The 13,990-nt window shown below is 41.6% G+C and overlaps 1 protein-coding gene across 1 annotated transcript in view; it reads right to left on the bottom strand.

Annotated features, from left to right (window-relative positions):
• Positions 1 to 8,645: 8,645 nt before the first annotated feature.
• Positions 8,646 to 13,990, bottom strand: part of LOC133610479 (uncharacterized) — a 45,822-nt gene continuing 40,477 nt past the window's right edge. Inside the window, exon 5 of the mRNA XM_061966791.2 lies at positions 8,646 to 9,431. Coding sequence (XP_061822775.1) covers positions 9,261 to 9,431 — 171 coding nt within the window. The 3' untranslated portion in view covers positions 8,646 to 9,260. The remainder of the gene's footprint in view (positions 9,432 to 13,990) is intronic.

The following is a 13,990-nucleotide window of genomic DNA, read 5'->3' as shown; positions in this document are numbered from 1 at the left end:
ACCTGTTTTTTCTCTCCATTTGCATTAAAAACCTGGCTTAGGATGCCTGCTGGACCATGAGGGACATTACGTTCTCACACACAAGATGTTTAATGATTACAGTAAGAGCTGTGACGTTTTCACGGGTCACAGAGTGTGTTACATGTGTCTTTTTCCAACCCGAGAAGAAAGCTTAAGTACAATCCCCGTTTCCATATGAGTTGGGAAATTGTGTTAGATGTAAATATAAACTGAATGCAATGATTTGCAAATCATTTTCAACCCATATTCAGTTGAATATGCTACAAAGACAACATATTTGATGTTCAAACTGATAAACATTTTTTTATTTTGCAAATAATCATTAACTTTAATACTTGATGCCAGCAACACGCGACAAAGAAGTTGGGAAAGGTGGCAATAAATACTGATAAAGTTGAGGAATGCTCATCAAATACTTATTTGGAACATCCCACAGGTGAACAGGCAAATTGGGAACAGGTGGGTGCCATGATTGGGTATAAAAGTAGATTTCATGAAATGCTCAGTCATTCAAAAACAAGGATGGGGCGAGGGTCACCACTTTGTCATCAAATGCGTGAGCAAATTGTTGAACAGTTTAAGAAAAACCTTTCTCAACCAGCTATTGCAAGGAATCATCAAAGGGTTCAGAGAATCTGGAGAAATCACTGCACGTAAGCAGCTAAGCCTGTGACCTTCGATCCCTCAGGCTGTACTGCATCAACAAGCGACATCAGTGTGTAAAGGATATCACCACATGGGCTCAGGAACACTTGTATAGCGCTTTTCTACCTTCAAGGTACTCAAAGCGCTTTGACAGAATTTCCACATTCACCCATTCACACACACATTCACACACTGATGGCAGGAGCTGCAATGCAAGGTGCTAGCCACGACCTATCAATGGTGAAGTGTCTTGCTCAAGGACACAACAGACGTGACTAGGTTGGTAGAAGGTGGGGATTGAACCAGGAACCCTCAGATTGCTGGCACGGCCACTCTCCCAACTGCGCCACGCCGTCCCCAACAACAATCTCATGGTGGAATGAGAAATGGACTGTTTAGCATATCTAGAGGGGAGGAAGAATCTACCCGCCTCTTGGCCTCCCGCCTCCCACACTTTGTGACTGTTCCACATTTGGCAGGAAGCGACTGGCATCCGCTTTCGGAGGGGGATGATTGCTGTGCTGATGGGGTGGCACAGCTGTGACCATCAAAACGGCTACCCCCTGCTAGACCACCACCACCTAGTTTTCAGAACCCCCTGCTAGACCACCACCACCACCTAGTCTTCAGCAGGCCAAGCCGCAACCTACAGCCAGACAACCACTACCCGCTCCTAGGCTGGTTTCCGCACCAGCACCCGCTCCAAGGCTAGTCTCCGTACCAGCGCCCGCTCCAAGGCTGGTCCCCGTACCAGCACCCGCTCCAAGGCTGGTCCCCGTACCAGCACCCGCTCCAAGGCTGGTCCCCGTACCAGCACCCGCTCTAAGGCTGGTCCCCGTACCAGCACCCGCTCTAAGGCTGGTCCCGTACCCGCACCCGCTCCAAGGTTAGTCCCCGTACCCTCACCCGCTCCAAGGCAAGGAATTCCACCTGAAAAGCTTAAAAAATTAGTCTCCTCAGTTCCCAAACATTTACTGTGTTGTTAAAAGGAAATGCCATGTCACACAGTGGTAAAAATGCCCCTTTGCCAACTTTTTTGCAATGTCTTGCTGCCATTAAATTCTAAGTTAATGATTATTTGCAAAAAAAAAATGTTGTTTCTCAGTTCGAACATGAAATCTCTTGTCTTTGCAGTCCTTTCAATTGAATATAAGTTGAAAAGGATTTGCAAATCATTGTACTCTGTTTTTATTTACGATTTACACAACGTGCCAACTTGACTGGTTTTGGGTTTTGTATATTATCAATAGTGAACCTACACCTGCTTCCACACAGTTCATCGATAATGTTTTTGCAATCACCGGTATGGTGCTTTGACGCTTCAGTCGTGTGGAAAATAGAAAAACTATATCATTTTAAATTACTTTTTCTGCTACTTTCCCTTTAGACAAATGTAAACAAGCCTATAAAAAGTGTGTAAAGTGGTACCTCAGTTTTCGTTAGTATTGTCCATTCCAAAAGATCAGACAGAAATGTTATCGCACAGAAATCTAAACTATTTCAAGCACAGATTTTTCTAACGTCACTTTTGTGTTTCTTGTTGGTGTAGCCCAAACATATTATGACATCCTTGGCCCCATGGTGTTTTCTTTTTTGTTTTGTTTTTGCAGAACCTTTGTTTGGGCACTTAATTCCGCAAAAAGATGCACGGGCAAATTACTAGTTTAGCTGATACACAAAAAGCAGGGCAAAAATATTCACGGAAAACAGAAAGCCATAATTCTAAACAGAATTTAGGTTTTATGGGATGAAAATGTGCATTGACACGTTCTTCATATCCGTCATATCTATGGACGGGTACCGAATTTGGTCCTTTTCATAGGTACTGACGGAATTTCGATGGTACCACCCAGTACCAATTCACATAAAATCATAGGTTACCTACCATACCACGTAACGTCACATCCGGTTTCAGACTCTGCACCGGCTCAAGCACTTGACAAGCATATTTGTAGCGGAATGTCTTTAGATAATGTTGGAATTCTTCATGCCAACAAAGCAAGCATGCATGATAGAAATCGCTCCATTTTTTCAAATGTACCAGAGATATGCCATATACATGCTACTGATTAGCATTAGGAATTTTACATGGTGATGTCAACACTTCTGAATTTAATGAAAACTACAACTAAAAGGTGAACCGTCTTCCAAGACAAACCAAGCAGTCCAGTTGCAAACGATTGAACGCCCTGAGATGACAACGACCTGGATGAATGAGAACCTTCATAGGTATACAACTAAAATGCATGTTACAATCAAATAGCTAGTGCGTAATAATAGCAATACTTACAGTGTAAATAGGGCCGTCAAGTGATTCATTTGTTGAATCAGATTAATCAAACTCTAAACCTGTGATTAAACATGAGTTATGTTTTGCTTGCATGAATAAAATTTGCTGAAGAAAATACTCCAATATGTTGTATCGTGGGTAGTCATTGATTTGCTGAAGAATTTTTTTTGGTAAAATGCGACCTCAGCTTGTTGTGATTACTTACAGATGTCCAACATTATCCAGGAAGCAAAATAAATGAACATTCATTCTGCAGTTGCAAGTTGATGCTCTTGTTTGTTTAGTACAGTTGGTTTATCCTTGCTGTAATTGTGCCTCTTCAAGGTATTGTACGATGACTCAGCTGTGGTGCTAAGAACGACATCTTGGTCTCATCAGAGGTTAGATGTCCTACATGCGCTGGCTGGCTGTTTAGCAAAGGCATATGTTTAACTTAACTGTGGTACTTTTGTTGACAACATTGAATCAGTAAACTTTGCCAGCGTAGTTTTCTTCTCTTCTTCCTGTCGATGGAGCTAGCATTCATGCTAGCATGTAGCTATCGGCGCGGCAGCACCAGCTGACCGGCAGCAGCCGTCACTGCATGCTGAGGACGCTGACTGCTGCTTGCTTTGTCTCCAATATCACCCAGAAAAGTCTCAAGATTTGTCGCTAGTAGCTGTTTACAAAATAAGTCATCAAGAGGATTGACATGCATCCTGGAGTACGTGTTTCGATTTAAGATGGTGTTTTAAGGGGTAACTGCACTTTTTTTGGAAATGTGTCGATTGCGCACAATCCTTATAAGAGACGAGAAGACAATTTTTTTTTTTGCATTCTCACATGCAAAAAACGGCTCGTTCTTGGTGGCTAGCAATGTAGCTAATGGGAGCAATCAGTTTGCAAATACATCAAAGATGCTATTATAATCCACTTCTAATGGACAGAGCTTTGACCTGGACAAGAGGTCATCAGGTGGTCCCGAACGTTCACCAAGTGTTTCGACCCTTAACCACAACACTCTCCGGTTGGTGGGTCAGCAGTGATTGGCCAGATCACTGCCCCTCTCATCCAGGCTTCCAGCTATTGTCCTCTCTTTTATGCCAGAGCCAACAGGAGGCTCTCTGTGCCGCTTCTCCCAGCCTACGAACGGCTGTTTTCCTCAAGTGACCTCTCACTCAATCCGACCTTTGTCATCAGATTCCACACAGATTGAGCAGGGAATCCTCGACATCCAACTTCCACTGTCATCAGCCATGCTGTCCACCCCTACTTTGTTTTCTTCCTCTCTGCCGCTTCCTCACATCCCTCCTCCCACGGGACAGTAAGTTCCACCAGGATGACATAACTATGTCTGGTCTCAGAGTGGTGGACAGTACCGCCTCTGGGAAGAGGAGCTTCCTCCCCAGGTCGACCTCCATCTCCCAACCCTGGGCCAACTGAAGGAGGTTTTGCTTAGCTTGGCCTTGGACAACTGGTCTATGACCCTCTTTCACAAAGGTGATGGTGCTCAGCAGTGGCTTAGTTTTGGCCTGGTGTTTCTTTCTCCTCTCTTGCTCCAAGATGTCTGCGAGCATTGCCAACACCTTATCATGGCGCCACCTGTTTCTTCCCTGGGTCAATGCTGTTTTGCACCCAGAAAGAATGTGCACCATAATTCCTTTACCGCCACACAACCTGCACAGCGGGTCCTCCCTCATTCCCCACCTATGCAAGCTGACTGGGGTCGGCAGGGTGTCGTATACTGCCCGGAGCAGAAACGAGATACAAAACGGCTCCAGCCTCCACAGTTCACTCCAGGTCACGGTCCTCACGGTCCACGTCACGGTCCTCTTGGCACGTGTTACAACAGCGTGGCTTCATAGTAAAAGAGTGCGGGTACTAGACTGGCCTGCCTGTAGTCCAGACCTGTCTCCCATTGAAAATGTGTGGCGCATTATGAAGCCTAAAATACGACAACAGATACCCCGGACTGTTGAACAACTTATTAAGCTGTACATCAAGCAAGAATGGGAAATAATTCCACCTGAAAAGCTTCAAAAATTGGTCTCCTCAGTTCCCAAACGCTTACTGAGTGTTGTTAAAAGGAAAGGCCATGTAACACAATGGTAAAAATGCCTCTGTTCCACCTTGTCCAGGCACCTTGGGTTGCGAGCTCGACGGCTTTAGCTCTTCTTCCTTCTTCCTCAAGGTTTCGAACTTCATCCTGGATCATGGTCCATCAATTCTACTACTAAATCACTTTAAAAAAAACTGTCAACAATGCTTCATTTACAAAACCCAAAACCAGTGAAGTTGGCACGTTGTTTAAATCGTAAATAAAAACAGAATACAATGATTTGCAAATCCTTTTCAACTTATATTCAATTGAATAGACTGCAAGGACAAGATACAGTATTTCATGTTCGAACTGAGAAACTTTATTTTTATTTGCAAATATTCATTAACTTAGAATTTAATTGCAGCAACACGTTGCAAAAAAGTTGGCACGGGGGCATTTTTACTACTGTGTTACATGGTCTTTCCTTTTAACAACACTCAGTAAGCGTTTGGAAACTGAGGAGACACATTTTTGAAGCTTTTCAGGTGGAATTCTTTCCCATTCTTGCTTGATGTACAGCTTAAGTTATTCAACAGTCCGGGGGTCTCCATTGTCGTATTTTAGGCTTCATAATGCGCCACACATTTTCAATGGGAGACGGGTCTGGACTACAGACAGGCCAGTCTAGTACATGCACACTTTTACTATGAAGCCACGCTGTTGTAACACATGGCTTGACATTGTCTTGCTGAAATAAGCAGGGGCGTCCATGGTAACGTTGCTTGGATGGCAACATATGTTGCTCCAAAATCTGTGTGTACCTTTCAGCATTAATAGTGCCTTCACAGATGTGTAAGTTACCCATGCCGTGGGCACTAATGCACCCCCATACCATCACAGACGCTGGCTTTTGAACTTTGCGCCTAGAACAATCCGAATGGTTCTTTGCCTCTTTGTTCTGGAGGACACAACATCCACAGTTTCCAAAAACAATTTGAAATGTGGACTCGTCAGACCACAGAACACTTTTCCACTTTGCATCAGTCCATCTTAGATGAGCTCGGGCCCAGCAAAGCCAGCGGCGTTTCTGGGTGTTGTTAATAAATGGCTTTCACTTTGCATAGTAGATTTTTAACTTGCACTTACAGATGTAGCGACGAACTGTAGTTAATGACAGTGGTTTTCTGAAGTGTTCCTGAGCCCATGTGGTGATATCCTTTACACACTGATGCAGTACCGCCCGAGAGATCCAAGGTCACGGGCATTCAATGTTACGTGCAGTGATTTCTCCAGATTATCTGAACCTTTTGATGATATTACAGACTTTAGATGGTGAAATCCCTAAATTCCTTGCAATAGCTCATTGAGAAATGTTGTTCTTAAACTGTTGGACAATTTGGTCACGCATTTGTTCACAAAGTGGTGACCCTCGCCCCATCCTTGTTTGTGAATGACTGAGCATTTCATGGAAGCTGCTTTTCGACCCAATCATGGCACCCACCTGTTCCCAATTAGCCTGTTCACCTGTGGGATGTTCCAAATAAGTGTTTGATGAGCATTCCTCAACTTTCTCAGTCTTTTTTGCCACCTGTGCCAGCTTTTTTGAAAAATGTTGCAGGCATCAAATTCTAAATGCGCTAATATTTGCAAAACATTACATTTTCCAGTTCGAACGTTAAGTATCTTGTCTTTGCAGTCTATTCAATTGAATATAGGTTGAAAAGGATTTGCAAATCATTGTAATTTGTTTTTATTTACCATTTACACAACGTGCCAACTTCACTGGTTTTGGGTTTTGTACGTTCCGTAACCTATATAATAACCAAACTGTAGCGACATTGTTATTGTAAGAGCGAACAGCTTCCGTCGACTCCAATGTCTCACTCTTCCTTCGTACAGGCTTTCAGAAGCTGTAGTTTGTCCTCCACAAATTCATATTCAAAAAGATACGTTTGTGAATCCTCATTCTTTGTCGTTTGTTACGGAGTCTTATTATTATTATTAGCCTTTATTTAACCAGGTAAAATCCCATTGAGATCAAAGATCTCTTTTCCAAGGGAGACCTGGCCAAGAGGGCAGCAGCAAGGTTACATTAAAAACAGTAAACAAATACATAAAACATCACATTTACAACATTAAAACTTGCTCACATGACACATGTGCATACAGACAAGGTAGACTGCAATCCTTTCACAGAAGCTTTAAACTCATTCAACGTAACTAGGGTTTGAAGTTTAATGTTCGATTGTAGGTTATTCCAAGCCTTCGGTGCTGAAAACCTAAATGCTTTCTTGCCCAGTTCAGTTCTTACTTTGGGGACGACAAATTGCAGAACATTCATTGAACGAAGATTGTGAGTCTGCCATGATTAAAACACACTTGTGTGTTTAATTCCGGAAGGGCTTGTTGCCAGAAGTCAGACGTGCGCTGCTTCGCAAACGGAAATAAATGTGCGGAATAATTGGTTCCGGAAACTATTGAAATGACCAAAATATGGTAAATATTGAACATATTAAATATTGTTATGAACGTGTCTGTTACTAAATTATATACTGTATTTTTCTGACTATAAGTCGCAGTTTTTTTCATAGTTTGGCCGGGGGTGCGACTTATACTCAGGAGCGACTTATGCGTGAAATTATTAACACATTACCGTAAAATATTAAATAATATTATTTAGCTCATTCACGTAAGAGACTAGATGTATAAGATGTCATCGGATTTAGCGATAAGGAGTGAAAGATTGTTTGGTAAACGTATAGCATGTTCTATATGTTATAGTTATTTGAATGACTCTTACCATAATATGTTACGTTAACATACCAGTTGGTTATTTATGCGTCATATAACGTGCACGTATTCAGCCTGTTGTTCACTATTCTTTATTTATTTTAAATTGCCTTTCAAATGTCTATTCTTGGTGTTGGCTTTTATCAAATACATTTCCCCAAAAAATGCGACTTGTACTCCAGTGCGACTTATATGTTTTTTTTCCTTCTTTATTATGCATTTTCGGCCGGAGCGACTTATAGTCCTAAAAATACGGTATAGACTTGTAGTGTGTATACAAAACGTTAATTGAGGGTTTGAAGTTGTTTTAGAAGGCTACAATGGAGACTTGGGGCGGCATAGCTCGGTTGGTAGAGCGGCCGTGCCAGCAACTTGAGGGTTGCAGGTTCGATTCCCGCTTCCGCCATCCTAGTCACTGCCGTTGTGTCCTTGGGCAAGACACTTTACCCACCTGCTCCCAGTGCCACCCACACTGGTTTAAAATGTAACTTAGATATTGGGTTTCACTATGTAAAGCGCTTTGAGTCACAAGAGAAAAGCGCTATATAAATATAATTCACTTCACACTTCACTTCACTCCCATTAACCGCATCTTCCAAGCGTTTTTTTTATCTTTAAAATCCCCTTTCCCCCCAAAAAGACATGTTATTTTCTCTCATAATGATTGTGAACGATTGGGAAAATCCCCAAAAAGTGCAGTTCCCCTTTAAACTTGATATGCGCTGATGATAAAAACGGTTGTCGCTGCAACATCAACAAGTTACCTTAGTTTTATCCAAAGTTCTGTTTTGAAGCGGAATGGGCCGCCCCTAATTGCAATCAGACCATGTGACAAATGTGTGCGTCTTTCGGGTTAAGGCTCAAATAATTCCATCTTCATTCACATTTGATAATGCGAAAACATTTTAATAATCACATGCGTTAACGCTTTAACGTTAACAGCCTTAGTATAAATACTTTGTAGGGCTCAACAAAAGACAAGACTAGCACATTCAAAGTAATGGCCAAGACAACTTCCAGACTTCTGCAACACTCAGGACAAACTGAAATGAATGCATAATTGCAAATAGCAGAAGTGTAAGAAAACTAAATATAACTGGTAAAATAATAGTGTGGATTAATTTCTTTTGGTGGCCATTCACACAATTACCTCATTTGCACAAAGAAGACCTGACATCTATTCGTTTTCTACCGCTTGTCCCTTTCGAGGTCGTGGGGGGGTGCTGGAGCCTATCTCAGCTGCAATCCGGTGGAAGGCGGGGTACACCCTGGACATGTCGCCACCTCATGACAGGGCCAACATAGACAGACAATAATCATTGAGGTAATTATTGTGCTTGTCTAGAGATTTTGACATGAACTTGTTTAGAACTTGTACAACTGGAAACCTTTTTCTCTTTGTTTTTTTCAGTTCAGTGAGACTTGACACTCTTTTGTACGTTGCGGTATGCGAATAGGCCATCATTGCCGCATGTATTAACAGTCTGTGTGCAGCTAGACATCCTCCTGCAATAGGGTGAGGTAGATGGTGGACTGGAGGAAGCGGGGATAACCGTTTGTGTCCAGGAGCGAGTAAATGCGTCGCTGTGCTTGGGACAATGACGTGAGAGTGGGAGTCTGAAGCCGCTCGATGGTCTGATGTCTGGTATTGCAGTCCAAGTTCACCTAATGCAAGAAATGATTGGTTAAAACAAGTTAAATACAGTGGAAACGATACACCAACTCATCAAGTCCAGGGGCCTCATGTATTAAGTGCATGAGCACACAAAAACCTGCCGTATGCCCTTTTTCGCACCAAAGTTGAGATGTATCAAGAGTGAACTGAAAATGTGCGATGCCTCACGCCAACCTATGGCTCACGTACGCACATTTCTACATGCTGTAAATATTTTGGCGACATAAAGAGGTGGTTGTTCGGGCTTTGCCATTATTTGATGTAAACCATGTAAAAGATCGAGGCACGGGCACAAAATCCAATATAGTGTTGTCCCGATACCAATATTTTGGTATCAGTACTGGTACTAAAATTATTTTGATACTTTTTGGTACTTTTCTAAATAAAGGGTACCACAAAAAATTGCAAGTTTGTCCTTAAATAAAATAGTGAACATACAAGACAACTTGTCTTTTAGTAGTAAGTAAACAAACAAAGGCTCCTAATTAGTCTGCTGACATATGCAGTAACATATTGTGTCATTTTCCGGTCTATTATTTTGTCAAAAATGATTCAGGACAAGTAGTTCATGGTTCATTTACTGTGAATGTCTGCTTACTTTCTCTTTTAACATGTTCTATCTACACTTATGTTAAAATGTAATTATCATTTATTTTTCTGTTGATGGTTTTTTTGTTTTTTTTATGTTATTTTTGTGATTTATTTTTTGTTTCATGTTAATACTTTACATTAGTTTTGGATGATAACGCAAATTTGGGTATCAATCCGATACCAAGTCATTACAGGATCATACATTGGTCATATTCAAAGTCCTCATGTGTCCAGGGACATATTTCTTGAGTTTATAAACATAATATACATTTAAAAAAAACTAAAGATGATGATGTGATGCCAAAAAATATCGACGTAATAAAAGTAGTATCGACTAGATACGCTCTTGTACTTGGTATCATTGTGTTAGGTGTAGATCCACCAATCACGTTTGTTTACATTTTGACGCCGGTGTGTAGTTGGGGTTATTGGTACAACCCTAATCCAATACATTTTTTTTTTTTTTTGTCCTGTCCAGCTTCTCAGGCAAATCATACAGTTGATGTAGATGCCCATGTCGACTGCCCAGATTTACTTTACAAAAGAGAAATGTAGGATACCTCTCTTGTTGCCTTATTTGTATTTGACTTTATTAAATGTATTTATATTATCATTTGGTGCAGGCGGGCCCGAGCAGGAGGGGATAGAAAGAGAAAAAAAGGAAGACGGGGGGAAATTGTGGGGACAAGAGGGGGATTAGACAGAGAGACAAAAACAACAACAACAATAGAGCAACATCAGCAAATACAACATGTACAAATATGATGGTAAAAGTGATAGCAAATAAGCAGTTAGCGAACATAAAAAATAATACAGAAATGACAATGAGCATTATTACACTACAAATGGAGCAATACAAATACCAATAGAAATAGCGCTATTGATAATGAATAATACCAATAATTTACCTTTATTATCAACAATACAGTTGTTCAAATGGAACAATACATATACGTAATGATAACTAGAGATGCGAAAGAATGCAGAAAAATGGAGGGGAAGAAAGAGAAGCAACCTACCAATCCAATACATTTAATGCTTTATGTTCATATTAATATGATATATATAAGTTGTCTATTACTTTATCAAGGCAATCATTTTGCATTTCATTAGCAGTGCGCCTTATAATCCGGTGCGCCTTGCAGTCAGTAAAATACGGTAGTTGGAATAATGCGTGCGCACATTTAGTACATGTGTCAAACTCTGGCCCGCGGGCCAAATTTGGCCCGCCGTGCAATTTCACTTGGCCCTCGAGGCATATCAAATTAACACTAGAGCTGGCCCGCTAATTATATTCAGCAGCGGTGCCGCGTGATGTTGTGTCGTTTGCGAACGATTCGTTCGTTCAGTGAACGTACTGAACCGAATCACTTCATGAACTGATTCGTTCCTTTCTCAGTTCAGTTGAGCTCCGCCGCGACCATGCCGGTATGAGTGGAACTGGCGCATTCTGTGACTCACTGAACCCTCGACGTCGGCGAACGACGCAGCCAGCTACTCATCATGGGGGCGGGGGGAGGGACGTATAAATAACTTCAACACTGTTAGAAATATGCGCCACACTGTGAATCCACACCAAACAAGAATGACAAACACATTTCTGGAGCACATCCGCACTGTAACACAACATAAACACAACAAAACAAATACCCAGAATCCCATGCAGCCCTAACTCTTCCGGGCTACAATATCAATATACACCGCCGCTACCACCAAACCCCCGCCCCCCCAACCCCGCCCACCTCAACCGATGCACGGAGAGGGGGGCGGGGGGTTTGGTCGTAGCGGGGGTGTATATTGCAGCCCGGAAGAGTTAGGGCTGCATGGGATTCTGGGTATTTGTTTTGTTGTGTTTATGTTGTGTTACGGTGCGGATGTTCTCCCGAAATGTGTTTGTCATTCTTGTTTGGTGTGGATTCACAGTGTGGCGCATATTTCTAACAGTGTTAAACTTGTTTATACGGGCACCGTCAGTGTAACCTGTATCGCTGTTGGCCAAGTATGCATTGCATTTACGTGTGTGTGCGTGCTGAAGTCGCACATATTTTGTGATCGGGCTGGCACGTTGTTGGAATGGATGAAAAGCAGACGTGACGACAGCTTGTGGAGGAGGATAAACGTAGAGCCTTTAAAGCACGCCCCCAAGACTGTGGTCCGGGTGGACTACGAGGTATAATGACTGATGAACAACTTCGCTCGATAATGAAGGTTGCCTCAGCTCAAAGCCTGAGCCCTGACATTAATGAACTAGCATCCAAGAAAAGATGCCATGTATCTGGCTTGGGCACATCAGATTAGATCAGTGTGTTGCAAACTGAGCAGTTTAAAGTCCTGAATGGTTAGTTTATTCATTGTTATTTTATTTTCAAATTTATTAGCCTGTGGAAAAAGTTAATGTTGATATTTACCTCAGAAGGCTGCAAATAGAAAAGAGGCATTACATTTTTATTTAAATTGTATTTGATATGCCATTGATATTTTTTTATTATTATTATTATTATTATTTGAAACTCGATTTTGCTTGTCACTATAAAGTTATATAAGCCTTGCTTGTTCAATATTCAATGCAAAACTTGTTTAGGTCCCTATTAAAAGGTTAATTTGTTCAAACTTGGCCCGCGGCTTTGTTCTGTTTTAAATTTTGGCCCACTCTGTATTTGAGTTTGACACCCCTGTTTGTGGCGATGCTGTTTTCTGGATCTGAGCAAACACCATTTTGTAGGAGAAAATCCACGCAACTTTTAATACTGTATATGAGGCCCCAATTTTAATACTAGAAAGTGCCCGCTTAATTCGACCCACTTTTGTAAACATACAATTTCAGAGCCAAAGCAGTCATTTCTATGAACAATGCGCCCGTTTATAGCGACCTGTTATAGTGCCAAATGATCGGCCACCAATCAGTATGTGATCAGCCAATGCTGATTAAGGCCTTGGCTGAGACATTATTTTAGTCCCTTAGCTGGGAGCGAACAGTGTATTTTCATACACAGTGTGTGGCTGTTCCTATAATTCACCTCTATTCCGCAAGTTAAACTACATTGTATCAAAAGTATTATCATCGGAGGATGAGGCTAAACATGTTACACACAGAGGAAAAGCAAGCAACAGCAGGCAAGCTGTAAACTTATGATGGAACATTGTTATAACAGGAAATTAACAAATAGATTAAGTCTGGAGAAGATTATATAACCGCAACTGTTAGTGTGTAGTGGCCACACTGCCAAGGGTAGTATCAGTACTTCTTGTTCAGTGCAAAGTAAGCTTCACAATAAAAGTATAACCTGCATTCTTCCACAGCAACTGACATGTATTATTTAGTAATTGTCATATATTCAGATTTTAGCCACTTGTACAAAGATTAGTTGTCATTGTAGTCAAGACATAAACCAAATTACCGCAGCAGCTCTGTTAGATAAGAGTAGAAATATAATATGAAAATATGCACAATTTGAGGAAAACTATTACAATAAATTACTCTTTTTCTATCACCCATCATCATCATTATGTCTCTAGAAAGTTAAGTCAACAACCGTCCACTGTAGGAGAAGGAATTTCCAAAGTGTGAGGCACGCCCCGTGTCTTAAGTAGCTGTTTGGCTTGTTAAACCTGTTAAAAATGTAATTGTATTTGGCTTTAGAGGTTTTCAGACGGTCAACAAAACTTGATCACATGAATTGTGTGCACCGTGGTACTTTGGTTTTCCTAGACCAGGGGTCGGCAACCCGCGGCTCCGGAGCCGCATGCGGCTCTTTGATCACTCTGATGCGGCTCAGCAGCTTACTTGCTGAACCCCCCAATTTTCCCGTGAGACATCCGGATTTCAATGCCTCTCGCAGAAAACGCCCGGGATTAATATTCACCGATTTTCACCCTTACAGCTATAATAAGGGCGTGCCATGATGGTACAACATTTGGCGCTCTCTACAATCTGTATTAACAGCGTGCCAGCCCAACA

Source organism: Nerophis lumbriciformis, linkage group LG11 (genome assembly GCF_033978685.3).
Source record: "Nerophis lumbriciformis linkage group LG11, RoL_Nlum_v2.1, whole genome shotgun sequence".
NCBI lineage: Eukaryota > Metazoa > Chordata > Actinopteri > Syngnathiformes > Syngnathidae > Nerophis > Nerophis lumbriciformis.
This window is presented reverse-complemented; position numbering and strand designations above follow the sequence as displayed.